Source organism: Lissotriton vulgaris, chromosome 6 (genome assembly GCF_964263255.1).
Source record: "Lissotriton vulgaris chromosome 6, aLisVul1.2, whole genome shotgun sequence".
Lineage (NCBI taxonomy): Eukaryota > Metazoa > Chordata > Amphibia > Caudata > Salamandridae > Lissotriton > Lissotriton vulgaris.
Genome location: NC_141694.1, coordinates 1,256,357,834 through 1,256,382,076, shown reverse-complemented (window position 1 = coordinate 1,256,382,076; position 24,243 = coordinate 1,256,357,834). Strand labels below are relative to the sequence as shown.

Below are 24,243 nucleotides of genomic sequence, written 5' to 3'. Positions count from 1 at the left end.
GGAGGATTTGGTTGGTGCTAGCTTATCACAGGCCATGTTTAGGTTCCTCAAGTAGGTAGAGGACGCTATGATGGGGTCATGCTCATCAGGAGTAAAATTTTCTTGCATCATCTCCGCTAAATGCGGTAGATTGATGTTTTTCCAGTCTCTGTATGAAGATTGGGAGGAGGCTGTGACTGTAGGTTTTGGTGGATTAGTTTCTACAGTAAAGAAAATCGCTGCATGGTCTGTCCAGACGAGAGGAATAGTTCGAGTGATCTTTACTAAGGGGTTGTTGGTAAATAGACCATCTAGGGTGTGGCCTGCTTGGTGTGTGGGAGAAGTTATCATTTGAGTCATGCCAACTGCTGCAAGGTCTGTTAATAACTGTGAGGTATCATGGTTATCAAGAGCTTCGAGGTGAAAATTAAAATCACCTAATAGCGTAAAATGTGTGGAATCTGCAACTGCTTCAGTTAAGTTGCCTAAATTTGCTAAAAACTTGGCTCTTGAGCCGGGTGGGTGATAGATTAGTATGCCCTTGAAGGAAGATTTGGTGGAGAGGCATAATGAAAAAAGAAGGGATTCATATTCTGGACAAGTTGAATGTTTCGTTGTAATTTTGAAGTGATCTTTATAAATTATCGCAATACCACCACCCTTCTTTATTGGCCTGTCCAATCTGCTTACGTTGTAATTGGCAGGAGTGGCTGCTCTAAAGTCGGGTCCAGAGGCTTCATCGCCCCAGGTCTCTGTGATAAACAGGAGATCCAGCTTGTATGCGTCGATCAAGTCGGCGATTTCTAATTTATGTTTGGGGAGGGATCTGGCATTTATTAATGCAGCTTGAACCACTAACGGGACAGCTTTATCAGATGTCGAGGATCTTTTAATGCATATTGGGCATAGGATTGGACCTAGAGTGGGATTGGAGTATTCTAGGTGAGGAGGAGCATGGGGTATTTCGGCAATATGCTTGAGTTCTAGTAGCTCAGATGATGAATATTGTAATCTCACCGTGTTAGAAGGTGGACGTGGTACTGGTATGGCAAGGGGGGCGGCCAGTGGCCCGTCCTCGGCGCGGACGAGCGCAGACGAGCTTGCCTTATGCGCGCCTTCGGCGCGCATTCGGCGCGCCCGCTGCGCTCGTCCGCTGCGCTTCCGATCGTTGCACATGCTTTATTGGCCAGCGTGTGCCATGAGAAGGGGGTGTGGTCAGCGCGTGTGGGCGTGTCCGCCGGAATTCTTCAATCCACAGATTGAAGAATGTTGGTCCATCAGGTAGTGCCATCACCTGGCTACAGTCCTTTCTCAAGGACAGGAGCTTTCAAGTATTTGAAGGGGATAACTCGTCAAATCAAAACCCACTTGGCTGAGGCGTCGCTCAGGGCTAATCCCTGAACCCGGTGTTGTTCAAGGTCTACATGAGCCAACTGGCACAGATTGTCCTCCCTTTGGGAAAGACGTTGATACCAAGTTATTGGTGGCCTAAACAACCCAGAACCCACCTTGCCTAGTCTAAGCCCCTGCCTGGAGAGAGTCGCCAAATGGATGGCACTCTCCTTCCTTTAACTAAATGGAGATAAAACAGAGCTTATGATGCTGGGCAACTCACCCATCTCTGGCATCGGCCTAGCTTGGCCAAGCTCTCTTGGCCCTCAACTCACACCCAAAAATCAGATCAAAAGTCTAGTCATGTGGCTGAATCAGTCACTCACTTTTGATCATCAGGCAACTAAACTGGCAGCCTCTTGCTTTGGCATCCTGCAGATGCTCTGTAAAGTCCTTCAGCTCCTCCCTTCTTCTGCAAGAAGACTCATGGTCCAGACTTTAATCCTCTCTCGCCTCAACTATGGAAATGCTCTGTATTTAGGAGCTCCTAGGTCTACCACAAATAAACTGCAAGCCATATAGAATTGTGCAGCACGGATGCTTTTTGTGACTCCCAACAGCCAAACCTCAAGGCCTGCTCTGAAAACGCTGCACTGGCTCCCGGTTGCGGACAGAATAAAATTCAAGTCTTTATGTACCGCCCACAAATCTTTCTGGAAGAAAGGCCCCCCCATCCTCCAAGCCATTGTCTCCCTTACCACCCTAATAGACTCCTTCGTTCATCCAGTTCCTACCTAGCTGTGGTCCCAAAAATCAACAGGATAAGAAGTAGTAGTCGTTCCTTCTGCTTTACGTCCGCCAACCTCTGGAACACGCTTTCTCCCCACCTACGATCTGAACCAAATCTCCTTCCCTACCATAAACATCTGAAAAGTTTTTTTCAAAACCCCTCCTACTAAGCGCTGTGACCTGCCTCTCTCTCGGCTAGTGCTGGGACACCTTCGGGTAGCAATGTGCTCTACAAATATCCATAACATAACATAACATTTCTTTTACTATTCTTTACAAACCAGCAGTTGCAAAGCAAGTTGCTGAATAATTACCCTATAAAAACGAGATGTATTAGCTTTGTTTATTAATTACGAGGCAGCAAATATGGCTAATACAACTAAGTGGTGCCAGATGCTTGCTGTGCTAGGTTAGTGCTATCTATGTTTTTAAAAAAAATAAAAAAAGTATTTATCATTTTCAAATAAAGTACAGTTCGTTGCTGTTGACACCATTTACAGTATAAATATAAAGCATGTATTTACATGTGACATAGGGTAGCACATTTCTCCATGGGGACATAAACAGGCATCTATGAAAAATCATTGTTAGGGTTGCAACTCCAATCTTGACATATGCATCTCGTAACTATATCAGGTATTGTACATCATCAGTGCATGCCTGGGTCTCTTAAACAATCTGTTTAATGGGATAAAACTTCCTGCCTTAGTACTGCTGTGGCCTTGCTATCGCAGCATGCATGCCCCCCAATTACCTTATCTATTATTCTCGCCTCCCCCATCCCATTCCTATTCTTCGGATTGCTGGACATTCTTATTGTTCTGGTTTTCTGCTCTACTGTGTAGGTAAGTCTTAAATGGTACCCATATGTCACGTGGTTTGCTACGAATCAGCATCAAGGCGTTAGAAATGTCTGCATTGGTATTACAATAGGTCATATCGGCGTACCATTCCGAGATCGTCAGCACCGGGCCTCTCATCCAGTGCATCGCAACTCGTCTGTTTGCCAGCAGCAGACTTCTTGCCACTAACCGTCTATGTTGTTTTGGTACGTCGCAGTCTCGACCCAGTAAGGCTAGCATTGGAGAGCCTGGAACTGGTTGCCTCACCATCCCCTGGAGCTCATTTGCCATTTTTAACCAGAATGCGTGTATCTCAGGACAGGACCAAGCAAGATGGCCAAACCCAGCATTCTCAGCACCGCATCTTACACATTTCTCATCACCTCTCAGGCTGTATCTCTTTTGAGATATTTAAAGTGCACCAGGTGATGTCTGCCATTTTGCGATATGCTCTTAGTGATTGAGCACCAGCATGCCCATTGCTTGTCTGTTATTATTACGCCCAAGTCTTCCTGCCATTCCCGCCGTGCCTTTCTATTTGGTGGATCATCACTATGTCGCATAAGTTTATATAGTGTTGAAATCCCGCGGAGGTTGCCTGGAGCAAATATGTCAGGGTTTTTTTTCAGGCAGTTCTGCTCTGTCTGACCCCAACAGTGCCTGCAGTGACTGACATGTTCCATGGCAATTATATCTGGTGATCAGAGTTGCCTCAGGTATCAAGTCTTGAAACACTTCCCTGGTTATCAGGATTCCATCTTTGAAGAAGTCTCCCATGTTGTGTATTTTTACCCTTTGCAGTGTCCGCGTTACTGCCCCATCTGCACTTAAGGGAAACCATGTGCACCACTCTATTGGTAGCTTTGGCGAATAAAGTAGCGGAATACACCTTTCATATGTCGTTTCTTAAGTAGGTAACGCGTAGCCTATAGGGTCAATTGTGCTGAAGTTACGCTGTGCTATGCTTAGCAGGTAGCATGGGAGCGATAACGAGTCAGCTGCTTCCCTCTCCCAGTACAAGTGTGGGAGAACTGGTGGCCCGTGAATCCAATAATATGCATGTATGATCTGCGATGCCCTATAGTATATTATAAGGTCTGGTGCATCCAGCCCACCCATCATATAAGGGAGGGTTAATGTTCCCCATCCCAGGCACAGAAATTTCCCAGCCCAGGCCAAGTGAGTCATAAGTGTGTGCAAAGTGCAAAACACGTTTTTTGATAATAGTATCGGTATATTGACAAACAAGAAAATAATTTTCATGAGAGCTATTCAGCCCATCAATGAAAGGGGTACCGTATCCAGCTCTCTATCACCTCTGTCAAAAGCTGCACTGCTTTCCCATAATTCTTTCTTATTACCACGTCAGGGTATGTATGTATCTGAATCCTTAGGTTCATTGGTCCACACTAAAGGGAATTCTGTTTGTGTAGGCGTGGTGAATGTTGTGAGTGAAATATCAATAATTTCTCTTACTTTACTTTCAATCCCGGGGTTTGTTCCCGATAACCCTTATCCTCCAAAGCTATGGAATGTGATGTCCTGCTCTCTATTAAAAACACTCTCTCATATTTGGAATACATGTAATGCCTCTGGGGTGTTTCCTGATTGCTGGAAACATGCCACTTTACTCCACTTGAAAAAAAAACCTAACAGTGCCTCAGAGGACCTTCGTAATCTTAGGCCCATCTCTTTATTATCAGAGCCAGAAAAAATTCTGGAGAAACTGGTTCAACGCCAATTGAACTGCTTTATTGAAAATAATGCCATTCTGCAAGAAACCCAATCTGGTTTCAGAGCTGGCTTCAGCACCGAGACCGCCCTCATTGAGGTAGCAGAGTCAATCAGATGGGCTTTAGATCAGCAATGCTGGTGCTCCTGGATCTATCTGCTGCATTTGATACTGTTAACCATGTCAGACTCATGCAGAGACTGGAGGGAGTTGGCTTGAAAGACAAGGCACTGGCCTGGCTACACTCCTACTTAAGTGACCGCTCCCAGAAAGTTGCTTTAGGTCCTTTTTCTTCTAAACCAAAACAGCTCTGGTGCGGTGTTCCCCAGGGATCAGCGCTTAGTCCCCTACTTTTTAACGTTTATTTAGCTCCTCTGTTCACTCTGATTGCAAATTGGGGTGTCAAAGCAATTTCTTATGCAGATGACACACAGCTGTTTTTTCCTTATTCAGAACTATCGGTGGAAGCTTTTAGTGACTTTAAGGGATGACTTCGCGATGTTGCAATATGGATGAACACCAACAAGCTAAAATTGAATGCAGGCAAGACCGAGGTGGTTTTCTTTGGGAAAGGCCTGCAACCCCCACCAGATCTGTGGTGGCCGTCTGAAATGGGATCGCCGCCTCTCCCCAGTAATAGTGCAAAAAATCTGGGGCTGAGATGGGAAGACAGTTTATCCTTTTCTGCTCACATCCAGCAGGTGTCAGCTGGGTGCCTAAACAAACTTAGAAACCTTCGTAATTTTCTTGACTTGTTGCCAGAAGACTGCCGTAAAGTTGTAGTCCATGCGACTGTTACATCAAGGCTGGACTACGCCAACTGCCTCTATCTTGGTTTGCCAAAGTATTTGACCCAGCGATTTAAGACCGCGCAGAATGCGGATGCGAGGCTTATTAAACATATCCTGTTTAGACATCATGTCTCTCCGCATTTGCGCGATCTTCACTGGCTGCCAGTGACCAGTAGGATCAAATTTAAGGCTTTGACACTGGCTTTCAGGGCACTTCAGGGTAACTGCCCTAACTATCTTAAACTGAGACTTCCCCGATACCAGCAGGCGAGGTCTCTTCGCTCAAATACATTGAATCTGCTACATGCTCCCCGAACCTTGAAGGCTTGGCTTGGGGGTAGGACTTTCTCCGCTGGGATGGTAAAATTGTGGAATGCTTTGCCCCTGTCTATTCGTTCTGCCATTTCAGAGATCTGCTTTAGGAAGCAGTTAAAGACTTGGCTCTTTAATCAAAAAATCTAAACCACTCCATTTACATCCAGCTGCTCACATAGCGCCGGGACACCTCCGTGTGAGGTAGCTGTTCGTGCTTTTAGAAATGTCAGTATTATTATTATTATTATTATTATTAATATTATTTGTTCTATCTATGTAGTACAGATTTGAAAAGCTTTAAAAAAAAATCTAAACTTAGTCCTAAGTGCTCCTCTTCATTTTGCTTAACCCGTTCGCTGCGGTGTAAATTTTCCCACTGTGCAGGCATATTGTACGCGTACAGTAATTGGACGCCCCCCAGCCGTCTGACACACACACCCAACGTGACAGCCGGGGGGCGTCCGACGCATGGAATGCGTTAATCAGGCCCCACAATAAAGTCTGACATGCCTGAAATAGATAAAACACCTAGTGGAGGTATTTTGTTAGCATGGTTCAGGCAAGAGTACTACACTTGAAGTAGCCGTGCACTGCACATAGCCACACAAACAAATGATAGCCACCTTCTGTTGTACTAGCACAGTTTGTACACAATATATATCATTTTAGAAGGAACTATGCCGAGCCTTTTGGCTGTCATTCCACTTACTGGATCTGGCATATATCAGGAACAATACTTTAACCAAAAGTGTTCTTCAAAAGCATAAACAATTTTCATCAACTTCCTCTGTTATTCAAATACTTTGTCAGTAAGTGTATGTACAGTGCACAGCTAGGGTGGGCAACAAGACACAAGATGAAGTCATACACCAAATTGAATCTGCTGCACAAATCACATGTAGACAGCAATAAACTATTTTATTTTTCAATAAGGTCCTTGACATTCTTTCTTATTTTACAATATGCACTTGGCAGTCTTATTTTTATTATCAGAAAAGAATATTGGCAATAGTGTTAGTTATCTGTGTAGCATTCTTTTTCAAGAAGTTGACTAGTTTTGGGAGAAAAGGCTGTGTTGCCTGGAAAAGAAAGAGATACACATATATAAATATACATTTCAGTTGGGAGTTAAAGAAAAATGGAAAACATTTTTACATTTATAGGTAACTTGAACCCTTAACATAAGCTAATCATGACCAAACAGCAATAGTGATTCATAAACTGCATTGAACAATTACATTATCTACGTTTCAATACATACAGGTATTATAAGTAATGTGGCTTGCAGTACACCTCCAGCACAAGTAAAAAACAGGATAAGTGTTAACATTTGTCCTGAATTCTTATGATTGTTATGAAGTGCTCAGTTGCACAATAACTCAGGACCAAAGTTTACGCTATAAAAGTGTAGACCCTGCACAGCCGAGCTCTCCAGGCTTCCGAGCTCCTTGCCAAGTTTCCCAGATCCATGCATAACTAACTGCAATGGTGTGGGTTTTGACTTTCCACTCTGGGATTTGTAGTTCTTGTTTATCCACATAAAACCAGGAATACATTTCCCAGAAGTCAAAGACTAAGCCCTGTTCTGGAGTTGCTAGTCAAGCCTGAAGCAAGGATTATTGGTAGTTACAAGGTAATGTCAGGGTGATAAGGGCCTGAAAGGTTTGGGATGGGCTGAGATACAATCTCATGATTCAGCAGCTTACTTTTCTAATCTCAGAAAGTGCTAAAGACTCAGTGGCATGCCACAGAAATTTGCACTAGTGAAAACTGATTCCACACAATTTTTCTCTTTGTAAAGATCATATGTTCTCACAACTTTTTTAATGGAAATTATCACAGTATGTTTGAGACAAAGCCATTTTGCTCCATAGTTTATTACAGTAGTATCACAGATAGTGTAGAAATAGGTTTTTTTTCTCCAAAAAGGCAATTATGGATTAAGATTAGTTGAACCTTCTCTGGTGCTTTTTAAATTATGTATAAACAATACATATGTAAAATAAGGTTTCACCGTCCATCTGTAATATAAACACAAACCTCAATATAACCTGCAAAGTCAGTAAATCAGTCTATCATGTGGGATTATGGGGAAGAAGTGGGCACTGGAAGGCGAGAACTGATGTAAAGATCAGCTAAATACACAGGGCTTGGAAGGATGGAGGAGATGTCAATGAGGGTAACAGGATTGTCATGGAGCCATTTTAGTTTTGAGATTAGACACATCAGTTCTGTAGGGGGAGGGGCAGGCAGTATAAGATGCGGATGGATATTGGACACCCATTTTGAAGGACAACAACAAACCATGCATGTGGGGGGGTCAAATAAATACTCAACCATATGGCTCTAACCCCTCCATTGATATTCCCTGTTGCTTACCCTTTCTCTCTCAGAAACGTAACAGATCTGGTTTAAAAGTATAGGGCTGCTCCTCTGAAACATTCCCGATGTGCCATGCCACAGTGAGTGCTGCGAAGAAACAAAAAAGAGAATGAGGGAAACACTCAGTCAAAGTATTGTACCCCTGTCAATAAGCATGTTACCCACCCCAAACATCATGTTCTTTTCTCTAGTCTCCCCGGTTTGCTCTGCATAAGCTGCAGAAGAATTGTAAGCTTCAGTAGACTCTCTGTTACCATTTTGTTTCCAGAACCCACTTTAGATTGTATGTAGTGAAGTAAACCTGTACAATGTCAGTTGAGTTTCTAGCACATAAGCATTCTTATGACTGCTTAATTGGGTAGGCAAAAGGAACAAATGATGGACGGAATGCTGAACAATGCAAACATTCACCCCTAGTCACAAAGATCTGTGTTAAATCGATTGTTATTTTGGTCACCACAGCACCCTAGCTTGGACCCAGCCATGTGGGTAGGCCAGTAGTTGGAAATTAAAGGGATGGAAGATACCATTGCTGGACAAGCTGTCACCAGCCAATTACATGCTCACGCTGAAACTTATAACACCCTAGGCACTAATGAACCACTGTAGAATGGTATTCTCCTTACAGGCAATGAAAGCCCCACTCAGAAGCAATTGCATGTTTTCCTTCAATGTTTAGTGTTTACAACTCTTTCCATTGATTTTTCTCCTTCAGAAATGATCATTCTGATGCATGAGCGATATTATCTTACATAATTCATAAGCAATCACACTAACAAGGAAAATTAAAACTCATTCAGTAACCGGGGGCTCGTTAATGCAACACCCTCTGCAACAAAATATGAGGGCAAAAACTGACAACCTTTCCCATTATTTAAAATGAATAAGGAATTCATTTTTCCATTACAATAAATCTGCTTAAAACATGGAACAGAAACTTCACCAGTGGATATCTGGGTCAGCTTGTGAGATTCAGCTACACTATCACTGGTCTGTTGCACATATCATTGACCACTCCGCTCCAGTTGTTTGAAATCTCCCACCCTGCGAGGTCACATGAAGAGTACTGCATCATCCTTCATACTGACCTAAAAGACACAGCCTTACCTTTCACTCCTAAGATGATGACTTGTAGATTTACTTGCAGGGCATAGGAAGCAACTCATGAATTTGAAAGAAGACCTCAAAGCAATACAGATGTGGATGACTCCGAGCAGCCTGACACACCCTGGCTCCAAAATAGAAATCCAGGTGCTGAGACACCACATCTCCCTTACAAAATACTGGCACTCTGATTCCCAACCTTCTTTGGAGACATTGTTCCATGAAAACCAAAGTCAGGGTCATAGTCTTTATATAGCCACAAACCCCAGTCTCAACTGACAAAAGCAGTGGTCAATACCACTTTCTACTAAATATAGCGCCTCAAAAAAACCTTGCCCCTCATCCCAAAAAATACCACCTCTGGAGGTAGAAACATCAGTAAATGTGACTACGGCTATTTCCTGTACATCACTCCCCCTGCCAAACCAAAGTACTATGAAAAACGGAAACTTGCCGTTCAATGTTTACCATTCACACTTTTTCCACATACAAAAGCATAGACCAATCACGTCTCAATAAAATAGTCTCACTTTGCCTAACCTTCAACTGCCTTTAATCCGTTAACCGCGGCGGTAATTCCGCCGTGGTGCAGACGCTTCCGTGCGCGGGCGTGGCCGCGTCGGCCATTGGCCGACGGCAGCACTGTGAAGGTAGTGCTGCCGTCGGCCAATGGCCGATGGCAGCAAGGAAAGGGTTAAGGTTCAACACCCTTATATCTACAGAATACAATCATACACCACCAGCTTACCATCTAAGATTCAAAGCAATCAACCGTTTAGTGGTTACTGGAGCCAATTGTAGAACACACTTCAGAGTCACTGGCTTTCAATTTTTCAATATCCTCCGCCCACACACTAATAATACTACTAGTAACCTGACCATCAGGAATCAAAACTAACCTTCATCAAATTATTGCTTGCTTGAACAACCACTTATCAATGCAATTAGAAACAATAAGAATGTCATGAAATAACAGTCATCCCCATACAACATGTGTCTTGCGGAAGCCTAGAAACAGTTGACATGAAGTGAGTGCTTAACTAAACAAATAAACATAAAAGTTTGTCAAGAATCATGGTGTCAGCATTAAGTGGTTATCTAGGGCTAGCTGGATGGAGACAACATTGGTCTGAGTTAGATAAAATAAGAATGTAGGGTCAGATTTATCAAGGCTTTGTGTTGGTGCAACGTCACAAAAAGAGATGAGAACTGGTCCAACGTCTTGATAAAGTTTTCAATTTTCAGTGCAAACGTTTATTTGTGAGGAAGGTTGACTAAGAATAACGCAAAGTAGCTGTTTGTGTTACTTTCAATTACTTTATGTCAAGGGGTGTTACATGGGTGGTACATGGGCATTCCCATGTAATTACCCAAGGAATTTAACACAGAGCCCCATCTACTAACGGAGGTAAACAGGGGTTTACACTAAAAAAAATATGCCTCCATGAGAAAGGAACAAAGTAGGAGAAATACTTTTTTCTCCAAACTGTTCGCTCATTGCACGTGTATAAAGAACATGTACAAAGTGGCAAAGTTTAGAAGTAAGTCTAAGCAAAGTATTTTGTACTGGAGGTTTATCATTTCGGTACAAAACCTTCTGGTACAAAAGTTTCTGCATGGCGCTAGGCAACCTTAAGGAGAACAAGAACTTTGGAAAATGGCAGCAGTGCACTATCTGTGTAGTTGTGACACTGTCCAGCTCTCTCCCTTCCACGCAACACACCCCAGTAACTTTGCTTGTCGCTATGCGCTGCATGAAAAGTAGATTTTCCCCTTAGTGCTTAATAGCATTTTCAGAATGAGAAAGCAATAGTTTAGAGATTTGATCATTTGGGGGGGAGGGTATAAAAGTTTGCAGAAGATTTAACCCCTTCACTACGGCAGCTATTCCGCCGCAGTGCTAAGGGGACGGGGACGGGGCGGAAGAGCGGCGGGCGCATGCTGGTGACGGAACCACTCCGTCACCAGCGTCGGTTGCGCTGTGTTTATGACGGAGCGGTTCCGTCATGGCCCCGCCCACTCAATAGAACGCTCAGCGCAGGCGCGGAATTCGCGCCGCGCATGAGCGGCGGGCGGGCCATGATGGAACCGCTTTGTCATCAGCACAGCGCCACCGCAGCTGATGGCGGAGCGGTTCCGTCATCAGCATACAAGGGGTTAAAGACATTTCACTGATAGAGAATTGTAACAGCATGCACTGGGTGGGGAAAAGGGAAACACTCACACATGGGCATGTCCACTGATCACTTACCCTCTGCCTTCCTGAAGTGTGATTTATAAGGCGACACACCAATGCGATGCTGCTCTCTTGTTTTCCATCTGAGGTGCGTACGTCTGGCAACTGTGAAGAGTCCGAAAAAAGAATCAGGCAAGATAACTCCCAACAGCTAAAACAGAGCCCTTTATTTTTACCTAGCTGTAGTTCTCCTATTGTCATGTTATCTACTTTCGAAATAACAACCTATAGATGTACTTCGGGACCAAAGCATATTCTTAAAACTATCAGAGAGGAATGAATAATTACGTAGAAAACGGAATTCAGTTTCGTAAAGCTGTTTTCTGTGCATAGGGCTGATGCTTTAATGCATGGCAAGAAAGCTTTAGAAAGCCCATCTATCGAATAAAACCTGAAAATTGCGTTTTTGAAGTTTCTGGGGAGTGGTCATGCAAAATACGTCTTTGCTATTTGTAAGGAAAACTCAGAAACTGTTTCCTTCTGTGCAGAGAGCCATAAAGAAGATGCAGGAGGTAAGATGAAAAGACACAAAGGAGGAGATTCCTGACCATTTGTAATCATGGCATAAACATGAAGCACCCAGAGTGGGCTAGGAGGGATGGAGATGACATCAATGTGGCAACTGTAGGTGGCTTAAGTTGGCAATGGATTTGGAATCTGATCTGGGTGCCTAAAACTTGCTTCTTTGATCACTCTATAGTTACCCTTAAGGAAAAAAGATGGGATGAGGGATAATTCGATTTTATAATATCCAGTGGTGAAATATTGTAAATAAATATTGATCTAGGCCATTCCATTACAGCTAGCATGGAAACATTTAAAAAACAAGCTAATTCCCTATCCACTGATTACCTCTCACTTGTTCTTTGACTTTCACTATCATAAGGGACAAGGCTTGTGGGGCCAGATGTACGACCATTCTCTTTAGCGAATCGCAAATTGCGACGTTTTGCGACTCACAAAGTGAAATGTACAACAGTGTCTGTGAAACTATTTGCGATTTTCAATTGGGTCGCAAGGTACCTGCCTCATTAATATTCAAGAGGCAGGTCGCAATTAGTGAATTATTGGGTATGGTCTGCAAACACAGGGATGGTGGCCTGTTGGGGACACCAGACCCCAATGTCTGTGTTTGAATTTTTATTAAGCAACTTTTTTTTCCAAATTCATTCCATTTGGGAGTGGCTTACCACCTACTTGAAGTAGGCTGTAAACTGCAAGTGTTTTGCAAACACAAATGCGGTTGGAAAACAATGGTACATACCATTATGACTCGCTATTAGGGAGGGACGCCCTTGGCATGCCCCTTCCTAATAGCAACTTGCAAACACTATTTTGCGAGTCACTGACTCGCAAAATAGCGTTTGTACATACCACCACCTTTTTTTGAAGTCACAAACGGGCCAATTCCGCGTTTGGGGCCGCTAAAAAAGGTCATACATCTTGTCCCTGGTCTATTCCACTTCAAGTGTGGTAGGGCTGGGTTCTTGCTGTGAAGATACCGAACAAGCATTAGGCAAGATTCAGTTCAAGGGCAATCTCCTCTATCCACACACATACAGTCTCTTTAGCTCCACAATGAAAGACATTTTTGCTTTTTACTGGTGTGCAGCCTACAGGTGATCGTCTAAGTGGGAAGACCGCTTATGTTTAAGTCTGACCACTTTGTGAGATGATCAATGATTACTTCTAGCAAATTTGGCACAATGCCTAAAAAATAGTTTGGGTAAGGGGTAGCCCAAATATTTTCTTTAGTGTAAACAGGTTAAAAATGGAAATTACATTGTTGGTATGCCGGAAGAAACATTTCAGGGGAAGGTAACAGGAGTAATGAGTAACCATTTATCCAGACATCAAGGAAAAGACAAAGAAGGGTGTTCCAGGTCAGCGATAATCATGCAGCAAAGCAAAAAGCCTCAATTACACTGCAGCTGAAGAACTGGTGCAGATAGGAAATCTGGTCTGGGGCTACATGGCCCAGCAGCAAAAGATGACCATCTACCCAACCCCTCAGTATCACTTCAACCAGGTAAGGTGCTCCATTCTTTGTCCAGTGTTCCATCATGCAGTGATTTTGTGCAGCCTTCTCCTACTTTACCACCACAACTTACTCTTTAAGCTCTGATTCCTCCACCCAGATGTCTCCATTCGGTTGGGTTCCCACTTCATCGCAGCCTACCCATGCCCCTGCACACTGCCACATTCAACCTCAGACTTACTTATCCCATACACGGCACTAGCCTCTTCATCCATTCATATGTATGTACTTTCATCTAACCACCTGTCCATGGACTCAGTTACTCTACAACCAACCAAGCACTCACTTCAATTTAGTCACATTGTATGTTTAATGATCAGCAGTCAAACTTTATTCTGCAGTTATTTTTAAACATAGAGGGACAGCTCCCTCTTCTGTCCCCGTTTAAAAACCACCGACTTCACTGATGTGCATACCCCTTGGTGCCCTTACATACTCAGAGTATTTAAGGCTTATGTACTCTGAGTATTTAACAGTGGCACCGATGGGAAGGTACTGCAGTGAATTTGGTATTTGGCAGCGCTATTCCTTAGAGCATCCTCACATCCATTTTTGGTTGCGAGGGTGCATTTAGCACTAAGAAAATAGCAGCACATACACACTCCGCTCCATTGCTGAATTCCGCAGAATTTTAATGTAAACCCACAGAATTACACAAAATCAAATTCGACCGTTCTGTCTGCCCCATATGGTACTGCCTGACTGTAAGATTTGGCTTTGCAACTTCTCCAGCAGTAAGGCTGGCAGGCCCAGCAGAGTGTGTTATATACTTAGCTAACTTGGGAGGTATGAAGGCAATGATTAGGAAAATATGGAAATTACAAAGAAAAAATTTGATTTTTTTAGTTGATGTACATGTCTTTTTCCCTTTAGCTTTATCATTTCCTTTGGTACAAAAACAAGGATCTAGAGTAAAGAAGTAATGATCCATGTGTAAGAAGACACCTGACTATTTTTGGAGGAGAAAACCAGTGATTACTTATAGCAAGTCTGGCAGTCTAAAAAAATATTTTGAGTAAAATGCAGCCTAATTAATTTGTTTACTGTGAATAGATTTAGAATAGAAAATAGACTGATGGTATGTGAGAAGCCCATTGAGCCAGAAATAAAGGTAAAGACTAGGAAAGGGTTCGTGGGTAGTGAGATTCATGCTGTGAAGTAGAAAAGCCTAGCTCTTTGGAGGACGTAGGTTACATACATATTGATGTCAAGTGAGAAAGAGGGGTGCTGAAGGTGTACTATGCAGCTTTTTCCTCTACTGATATGTTCATTAATTCACTTAAAATGTGCTTCCTTTGAAAATGCCTGGACAGTAAGGCATCCATGTGGTGCAATGCAGTTGTAACATTTTAATTTCAGCCCACTGCAGCATTTGCATTCTATTTCAAACCTCTTCAGTCACCCATGGCACTCTGCCTAAGTCGAAAGGTGATCATAAATGCTCCAGTACCATCAATATTATTTTGAGGAAATCACAAGTGATGGAAGACAAAAGCCTTAACCTCTTAGCTATTAGGTCTTTCCCACCATCCCCCTGGTTATAAGCCTTTTTTTGACTATTTGGGGTAGCTCACGCTTAGGCCCCTGTAACTGTTTGTCAACATAAGGTATCCACGCCAAATTTGCATCCTTTTCTTCCATCATCATTGGAATTTTAAAGATACCCAGGGTTTGTGGATTCCCCTGGAGGGGTCCCAAAAATTAGCCAAAAGACAGCAAATCACATTTCTTTTCTTTTTTGTGGAAACGTGGGGAAAAAGTGCTGCAGAAGAAAGCATAAGTTCTTTTCCCTGCACATGATATTATCAAACAGTTTGTGGTACTCAAATCTCCATCACCCAGCTTTGAGGAACAGACAGAATTTTGCCAGAAAACCCATATGTTTTAACAGTTTGGGCATTTTACTGGGACATAGCCTATTTCTGCTACTTTTTTTGCACCAACCTCCTTCCAGTTAGTGGTAAAAATAGAATTGGAAGAAATAATGGATCCTGGAAAACTATACATTTCTGAAGTAGACACATTTCTGAATTCAGCTAGGGGTCATTTGTGTAGATCCTTCAAGGTTTTTTTTTAATAGAAACTAATAGTTGAAAATTAGAAAAATGGAAAATGAGATTAAAAAAACAGCTATTTGTGCCAACGTTTTCACCTGTAACATCTTCTATGTATTTCAGATTTCTTTACAGTAATATACCCTTAAATCCACTGGACCCTTCTGGTTGTGGGGATATATAGGACTTGTTGGTTCACTGTTAGAATTGGGGGTCTCTAGTTGACAGAGGTAGGTACCACTGTCCAAATAGGGACCCTTGCTTCTAGTCAGGGTAAGGAGGAAACACTCTTTAGATAACCTCTGCTCACCCCCTTGGTAGCTTGGCACAAGCAGTCAGGCTTATCCAAAAGCAATGTGTAAAGTATTTGTACCAACACTCACAGTAATACAGTGAAAACACCACAATCTGACTCCACAACAGTTTAGAAAAATAAAAGTATTTAATCTAAACTACACAAGACCAAAACAACAAAAATCCAACATACACAGTTAAAAAATATGGTTGGAAAAGAGTTCTTAAGGTTGCGATAAAATAATCCACAGTTGCATGAAAAGTTCACAGTTGCGTCACGTTTAGCCAATAGTACCTTTTGAATGTGACAAAGTTCCAAAGCAGAAGCTGGTGCAGTGGAAAACAAGCGATGCGCTGCTCCTGAGACCCCGGGGAGGTGATGCGACAACCCCGCTGCAGCAGAGGGGGGGTTGCGACGAATCCGGTCAGTAGGGGAGGAAGGCGGAGTTGTATGGATTTCGGTGCGTAGGTTCCGTGGGAAGTTTTCTCTCGCAAAGGCACGATGCGATGATCTTTGGAGTTGCGACGATCTCTGGGGCGACGATGCACGGACCAGCGGTGATCTCTCTCTCGCAGCTCCTTGATGCGATGGCTTCTGCGACGACACTTGCAGCGACGTGATGCGGTCCGCAAGCAAGCGGTGAAGCAATCTCACCCAGCGACGACAGGTTCTGCGACGACACTCGCAGCGATGGTAATCTTCCTGCACCGGTCTGGTGCGTCCCGCAAACGAAGGATGCGGCGGCTCTGGCAGCGGCAACAGGCGCTGCGACGATCTTGACCTTCGTAGCGGCAGGAATTTCCTCGCACTGTTGGGGATGCGCTCTGCAAGCGAGCGATGCGACAAAACTTGCAGAAAGTCTTTAAAAGCTTAGTTTCCAGCTTCCCAACACAGGTACAACTTCTAGAGGCACCACACATGGGCCACACACTCAAGGAAGACAGAACTCTCTCAGTAGAGTTCAGGGAAGCTGGGGGTGAAGTCCTTTTGTTCCTGGGACTTCAGAACAGGGAGCCATCTCTTCTCAGGACCTTGGAGATTCCTTCAAGACAGGGGACACAGCACAAAGCAAAGTCCTTCCCCTCTCCTTGGCAGCAAAGCAACAGCAGTTCAGTCCATCAGAGCAACAGCAGGACAGTCTTCCTTCTTCAGTTTCAGCTTTCTCCTTGGCAGAGGTTCCTTCTTGATTCCAGGATGATCTCATTTTCTGTTGTCAGGGGTCCTGTACTTATACCCCTAAAAGTCTTTGTTCTCTTTGTGCAAGTGGGCCCTGAGCCCGGTCTGAACCAGTTCTGGGTGTTCCTCGAGCACTTTGTTTTCCTGGCTTCTCCTTTCCTTTCAGAGTGAGGGGCAGGGTCGTCAGCGGCCCAGCAGGAGGTGGAGCCAGCATTGTGGAAGGTAGGCACAGCCCTATTCAGGCCCAGGTGCTATCTCCTCCCACCACTCAAGTTGCAAATGCAGTCATTCAGCCTAGGGCTGACTCAGCCAGCCTCCTGGGGAATTCCCAGCCCCTGTCACTCTCAAACCAGACAGTCAATTCACAAACAGGCCAAGGCACACAGAAAAGTCAGACAAATTCTGAGTTCAGGGATACTAGACTTTTATGTCCTATCTTGTTCCTATGGGAAGATATGCTGGTAGCCACTGTAGCCAGCATCCCTCATGATAGCCTATGGAGCAAGATAGCCTTGCAGCTGTGAAAAACGAAAGTGGCGGTAATTCACTACCAGAGCATGTCACCTGCACAAGCACATGCTCTACCTTTCACATACACTGCACCCTGCCCAAGGCGGTACTTTGGGCCTTCCATAGGGGTGACCAATGTGCACAGAAAGGGAAGGGCTAGGCCTGGTCAGTGGGGACACTGACCAGGAGGACATGGCAGTTCACAGACTGCACACAGGCACTGCTGTGGCAGGCCTGAGACACCATTTCAGGGCTACTTATGTGGGTGGCACAATCAGTGCTGCAGGCCCACTAGTAGCATTTGTCATCACTAGCCCTGGCACACTCAGTGCACTTTACTAGGGACTTCTTGGTAATACAAATATGCCAATCATGTATATCAAATCACAATAACAATTTACTCAGAGAGCATATGCACTTTAGCACTGATCAGCAGTGGAAAGTGCCCAGAGTCCTATTGTCAACATCCACAGGTCAGGAAAAATAAGGGAGGAAGAAGCAACAAGTTTGGGGATAACCCTGCAAAAAGGGCCATTTCCAACATTCACCAAGAACCAGAGGAACCCAAAGCCAATAATTGAGCTGTGTCTTTGAATGGTTTTTCATTGTATACCGGGTATATAGCAAATAATTTGGTAAAATATAAAGAGTGAAAAATAGGTATCAAGGACACCTATGTATTTCCAAAATGGGAACACAATATAGAGTTTAGAAGCAGTAGCCATTTGCACATCTCCGAAATTGTGGAAACCCATACTAGCATGTGAATTATTGGACATTTCCAAAGTGACATCTTTTTTACACATTGTCTCACATTTGAAAGGCAGAAATGCATACAAACTCAATACAGAATATCAGTTGCTCTACACATTTGTGTTCCTCTAAGTTTCCCCATAAAAATGGTACCTCACTTGTGGGGGTAGGATTAGTGTCCAAGTCAGGAAAAGGGGCCAAAATGCAATGTGGATACACCACATTTTTACAGAATAAAAGGACCCTTTTTTACAGTGTTTAGCTGTGGATTTTGAACCCTAGCTCTGCTGGAACCTAGGGAAATCTAGCATACCTGTACAGTTTTAAAAAGTAGACACCCAGTGGAATCCAGGAAGGGGGAGACTTGTGCAGCTCTAACCAGGTTCGATTAACCAGTATCCTTCCTAAAGCTCAAACTTTGGAAAAAAACACAATTTCCTCACATTTCTGTGATGGGAAGTTCTGGAATCTGCATGGATCTACAAAATTCCATGCACCCCGACTTCCCCAAAGCCTTCCAATAAAAATGGTACCTCACTCATATGGGTAGGCCTAGTGCCCACCACAGGCCAAAATGCAACGTGGACACACATCAAATTTTTAGAGTGAAAATGACCCTTTTTTCTCAAAGTGATTAGCTGTGAATTTTGGACCCTAGGCCTACCGACACCTAGGGAAACATAGCAAACCTATGCATTTTTTAAAACTAGACACCCAGGGAAATCCAGGAGGGTTGACTTGTTTGGCCATCACCAGGTTCTGTTACCCAGAATCTCTAGCAAACCTCAAAATTTGTTGCAAAAAATACAATTTCCGCACATTTCTGTGAGGAAAATTTCTGGAATGTACGTGGATCCACAAAGTTTCCACCCAACTCACATTCCCCAAAGTCTTCTGATAGAAATCATACCTCACTTGTGTGGTTAGGCCTAGTGCCACGACAGGAAACATGCTAAAACGTAACGTGGACACACCCCATTTTTACAGTGAAAACTGACTCTTTTTTTTCAAAGTGACTAGCTGTGGATTTTGAACCTGGGGAAACGTGGTAAACCTATACATTTTTGAAAACTAGACACCCAGGGAAATTCAGTAGAGGGTGGCTTGTGTGGCTCTCACCAGGTCCTGTAACTCAGAATCCCTTGCAAACCTCAAACTTTGTCACATAAAACACATGTTCCTCACATTTCTGTAGTGGAAAGTGCTGGAATCTACGTGGGCCCAGAAAATTTCACCCACCCCGCATTCCCGAAAGTCTCCCAATAAAAATAATATCTCACTTGTGTGGGTAGGCCTAGTGCTCGCGACAGGAAACGGCCCAAAACACAACATGGACATACCACATTTTTACTGTAAAAACTGACCCTTTTTTTTGCAAAGTGCCTCGCGGTGGATTTTGAACCCTAGCTCTGCTGGCACCTAGGGAAACCTAGCAAACCTATACATTTTTTAAAACTAGACACACAGGGAAAGACAGGAGGGGGTGACTTGTGTGGCTGTCACCAGGCTCTGTTACCCAGAATCCCTTGCAGACCTGAAAAACTACAGGCCCATCTCGCTCCTCCCCTTTGCTGCCAAAGTCACAGAGAGACTCGTGAACACCCAACTGACCGCCTTTGTTGATTATAACTCCATCCTAGATGCCTCCCAGTCTGAATTCCGCAGCAACCACAGCACTGAGACCACCCTTCTAGCCACCACTGATGACATCTGCATGCTACTGGGCCAGGGACACACAGCGGCCCTCATCCTGCTAGACCACTCCGCGGCCTTCGACACTGTGTCACACCGCACACTCACAGCCAGACTTCACGACGCAGGGATACAAGGAGCTGCCCTAGACTGGATACAATCCTTCTTCTCCGGCTGAACCCAGAGGATCAGACTCCCACCCTTCTGCTCCGAACCCACCGATATCATCAGCAGGATACGCCAGGGATCATCTTTCAGCCCTACGCTCTTCAACATCTACATGGCCCCCCTCGCCACAATCGTCAGACAGCATGGGCTCAGCATCCTATCCTACGCTGATGACACACAGCTCATCCTGTCCCTCATGAAAAATCCTGAAGACACCAGACTCTGCTTCCAGGAAGGAATGAAGAATGTGGCAACCTGGATGAAGGACAGCTGTCTGAAGCTCAACTCCGAGACAACGGAGGTCCTCATACTTGGACCCTGCTCCTCCGCTTGGGACAACACCTGGTGGCTGCCTGCCGTTGGGATCCCACCCACCCCCACTGACCACGTCCGGAACCTCGGCTTCATCCTCGAATCCTCCCTGTCCATGAACCACCAGATCAATGCTGTTGCCTCCACCAGTTTCAACTGCCTTCGCATCCTCCATAATTCCTTCAAATGGATCCCCTCTGACTGCAAAAGGACCGCCACCCACGCACTCATAACCAGCAGATTTGACTATGGCAACGCCCTCTACGCCGGAATCAACAGAACTCTCCTACACAGACTGCAAGCCATCCAGAACGCCGCAGCCAGACTCGTCCTCGGAACTCCACGGCTCAAGCACATGTCCCAACACCTACACACCCTCCACTGGCTCCCCGTCAAGATGAGTCACTTTCAAACTCATCACTCACTCCTACAACAACATCGGACCCAAATACCTCAACGAGAGAGCCTCCTTCCACGCACCCAAGAGAAATCTTCGCTTCACCAACCTCACCCTGGCAGAGGTTCCCCGCATCCACAGAAACAAAACCGGAGGAAGAGCCTTCTCCTACATCCCAGCAAAGACCTGGAACGAGCTCCCGGTGAACATCAGACACTCCCTGACCCTGCACAAGTTCAGGAAGAACCTCAAGACTTGGCTATTCGACTGATCTCGAGCTGTCTCCCACCCAACCCCTCCCCCCCCCCTGCCCAGCAGCTTGAGACCCTCATGGGTGAGTAGCATGCTATATAAACCCCTGATTGATTGATTGATTGATTGATTGATTGAAATTATGTGATGGAAAGTTCTGGAGTCTGTGTATATCCACAAAAATCCACCCACCCCGCATTTCCCAATGTTTCTCAATAAAAATGGTACCAAACTTGAGTGGGTAGACCTAGTACCTGAGACAAGAAAATGGCCAAAACGCAAAGTGGACACACTACATTTTTACAGTGAAAACTTTTGGGCAAAGTCCCTAACTGTGGATTGTGAACCTTAGCTCTGCTGGCACCTAGGGAAACCTACCAACCCTATACATTTTTTTAAACTAGACACCCAGGAGAATCCAGGATGGGTTGACTTGTGTGGCTCTCACCAGATTACCAAAAATCCCTTGCAAACCTCAAACTTTGAAAAAAAAAAACCTATTCTCTCCACATTTCTGTGATGAAAAGTGCTGGAATCTATGTGGAACATGCAAACACAACAGGTGATGGACCGAATGTGGATCAATGTCACACACTCACCCCAGTACAAAGATCTGGGCCCAAATCTCGGATGCTTGATTCCGTTCTGGGAAGGACATGGCTTTTGTAGTTCGGACTGGACTGTTCCCATGGGGCACAGGGTCAGAGCTGATTTGCATATCGCCATTGTCTAACCCAGGGTGGTGTGGAGTGCAAAAAAACGATGGATTTGGCCCAGATCTTTGGACTGGGATGAATGTGTGACATTGATCCACATTCGGTCCATCACCTGTTGTGTTTGCATATTCCACCCTAAGTGCGCTGGGGATGCCCAGACGTGGGTCCCAGGCACTCCACACCACTGGAGTCAAGCTAGCCGGGCTGATGAGAGGTGTTACCTCGAAACCGGTCCGGTCCTCGGATGCTTGATTCCGTTCTGGGAAGGACATGGCTTTTGTAGTTCGGACTGGACTGTTCCCATGGGGCACAGGGTCAGAGCTGATTTGCATATCGCCATTGTCTAACCCAGGGTGGTGTGGAGTGCAAAAAAACGAAGGATTTGGGCCCAGATCTTTGGACTGGGATGAATGTGTGACATTGATCCACATTCGGTCCATCACCTGTTGTGTTTGCATATTCCGCCCTAAGTGCGCTGGGGATGCCCAGACGTGGGTCCCAGGCACTCCACACCACTGGAGTCAAGCTAGCCGGGCTGATGAGAGGTGTTACCTCGAAACCGGTCCGGTCCTCGGATGCTTGATTCCGTTCTGGGAAGGACATGGCTTTTGTAGTTCGGACTGGACTGTTCCCATGGGGCACAGGGTCAGAGCTGATTTGCATATCGCCATTGTCTAACCCAGGGTGGTGTGGAGTGCAAAAAAACGAAGGATTTGGGCCCAGATCTTTGGACTGGGATGAATGTGTGACATTGATCCACATTCGGTCCATCACCTGTTGTGTTTGCATATTCCGCCCTAAGTGCGCTGGGGATGCCCAGACGTGGGTCCACTCCCAGGCACTCCACACCACTGGAGTCAAGCTAGCCGGGCTGATGAGAGGTGTTACCTCGAAACCGGTCCGGTCCTCGGATGCTTGATTCCGTTCTGGGAAGGACATGGCTTTTGTAGTTCGGACTGGACTGTTCCCATGGGGCACAGGGTCAGAGCTGATTTGCATATCGCCATTGTCTAACCCAGGGTGGTGTGGAGTGCAAAAAAACGATGGATTTGGGCCCAGATCTTTGGACTGGGATGAATGTGTGACATTGATCCACATTCGGTCCATCACATGTTGTGTTTGCATATTCCGCCCTAAGTGCGCTGGGGATGCCCAGACGTGGGTCCCAGGCACTCCACACCACTGGAGTCAAGCTAGCCGGGCTGATGAGAGGTGTTACCTCGAAACCGGTCCGGTCCTCGGATGCTTGATTCCGTTCTGGGAAGGACATGGCTTTTGTAGTTCGGACTGGACTGTTCCCATGGGGCACAGGGTCAGAGCTGATTTGCATATCCCCATTGTCTAACCCAGGGTGGTGTGGAGTGCAAAAAAACGATGGATTTGGGCCCAGATCTTTGGACTGGGATGAATGTGTGACATTGATCCACATTCGGTCCATCACCTGTTGTGTTTGCGGAATCTATGTGGAGCCACTAACTTCCACCCACCCCGCATTCTTTAAAGTCTTCCGATACAAAATGGTACCTCACTTGTGTGGGTGGGCCAAGTACCTGCTGCAGGGACGGGCATTGTGGAGATTTCAAAATGACCTATCACATGGTTTTGCAAAGGGGCCCACCTGGGTTTTTGGCCCCACACTCGTGGCCATCTAGGGAATCCTACCAAACCCAGACATCTTTGAAAACTAGACACCTGTGGGAGTTCATGGAGGTATAGCTTGTATGGACCCCCCCAACGATTTCCTATACAGAATCCCCCGCAAACCTCACATTTAGGGCGGGCATCAGCATGCCAATTCCTGGCAGCCCCCACTCCTACATACAAAAATGCCAGCATAATCCCTGGTGCCGGGGGGGGGGGATCAAGGGCTATTGACCCCAACTGCCTCCTGGAGGGGCAGAAAGAATTTGGCATTTTTTGAGGGGGTGGGGGCATTGGGTTGCCCATTCTGGACAGCCCCCACCCCTGACCATTGAAAAAAATGTTGCATTGCCTGGTGGGTTTTCAGCCCCGCCCATGGAGGCAGATAAGGGGCTATTTCCCCCACCTGCCTCCCAGGGGGGCAGAAAGACTGTTCCAATTTGTTTTGGGGTAGGGGTATTGGCATGCCTAATCTGTGCAGCCCCCACCCCTATGTAATTAAAAAAATCCCTGGTGCCTAGTGGGCGTTCTGTCCCTCCACCCCACAGGGGGCATATCAGGGGCTACTGCCCCATCTTCCTCTGGGGGGGGCATAGAATGACTGTGGCTTTTTTTTTGGGGGGGGGGGGGGGGGGGCAGTGACATGCCTGTTCTGGGCAGCCCAACCTGAATTTTGCAGGAAAAAAAAATCCCTGGTGCCTAGTGGACTTTCTGCCCCCCCCCCTGGAGGAGCAGAT

At 45.3% G+C, this 24,243-nt stretch overlaps 1 protein-coding gene across 1 annotated transcript in view; it reads right to left on the bottom strand.

Moving 5' to 3' along the window:
• Positions 1–6,769: 6,769 nt before the first annotated feature.
• The window catches only part of LOC147708719 (uncharacterized), a 285,914-nt gene continuing 268,440 nt past the window's right edge, over positions 6,770–24,243 (bottom strand). Inside the window, exons 19-21 of the mRNA XM_086925767.1 lie at positions 11,518–11,607; positions 8,160–8,249; positions 6,770–6,859 (exon numbers count right to left, since the gene is read on the bottom strand). Coding sequence (XP_086781893.1) covers positions 6,770–6,859; positions 8,160–8,249; positions 11,518–11,607 — 270 coding nt within the window. The remainder of the gene's footprint in view (positions 6,860–8,159; positions 8,250–11,517; positions 11,608–24,243) is intronic.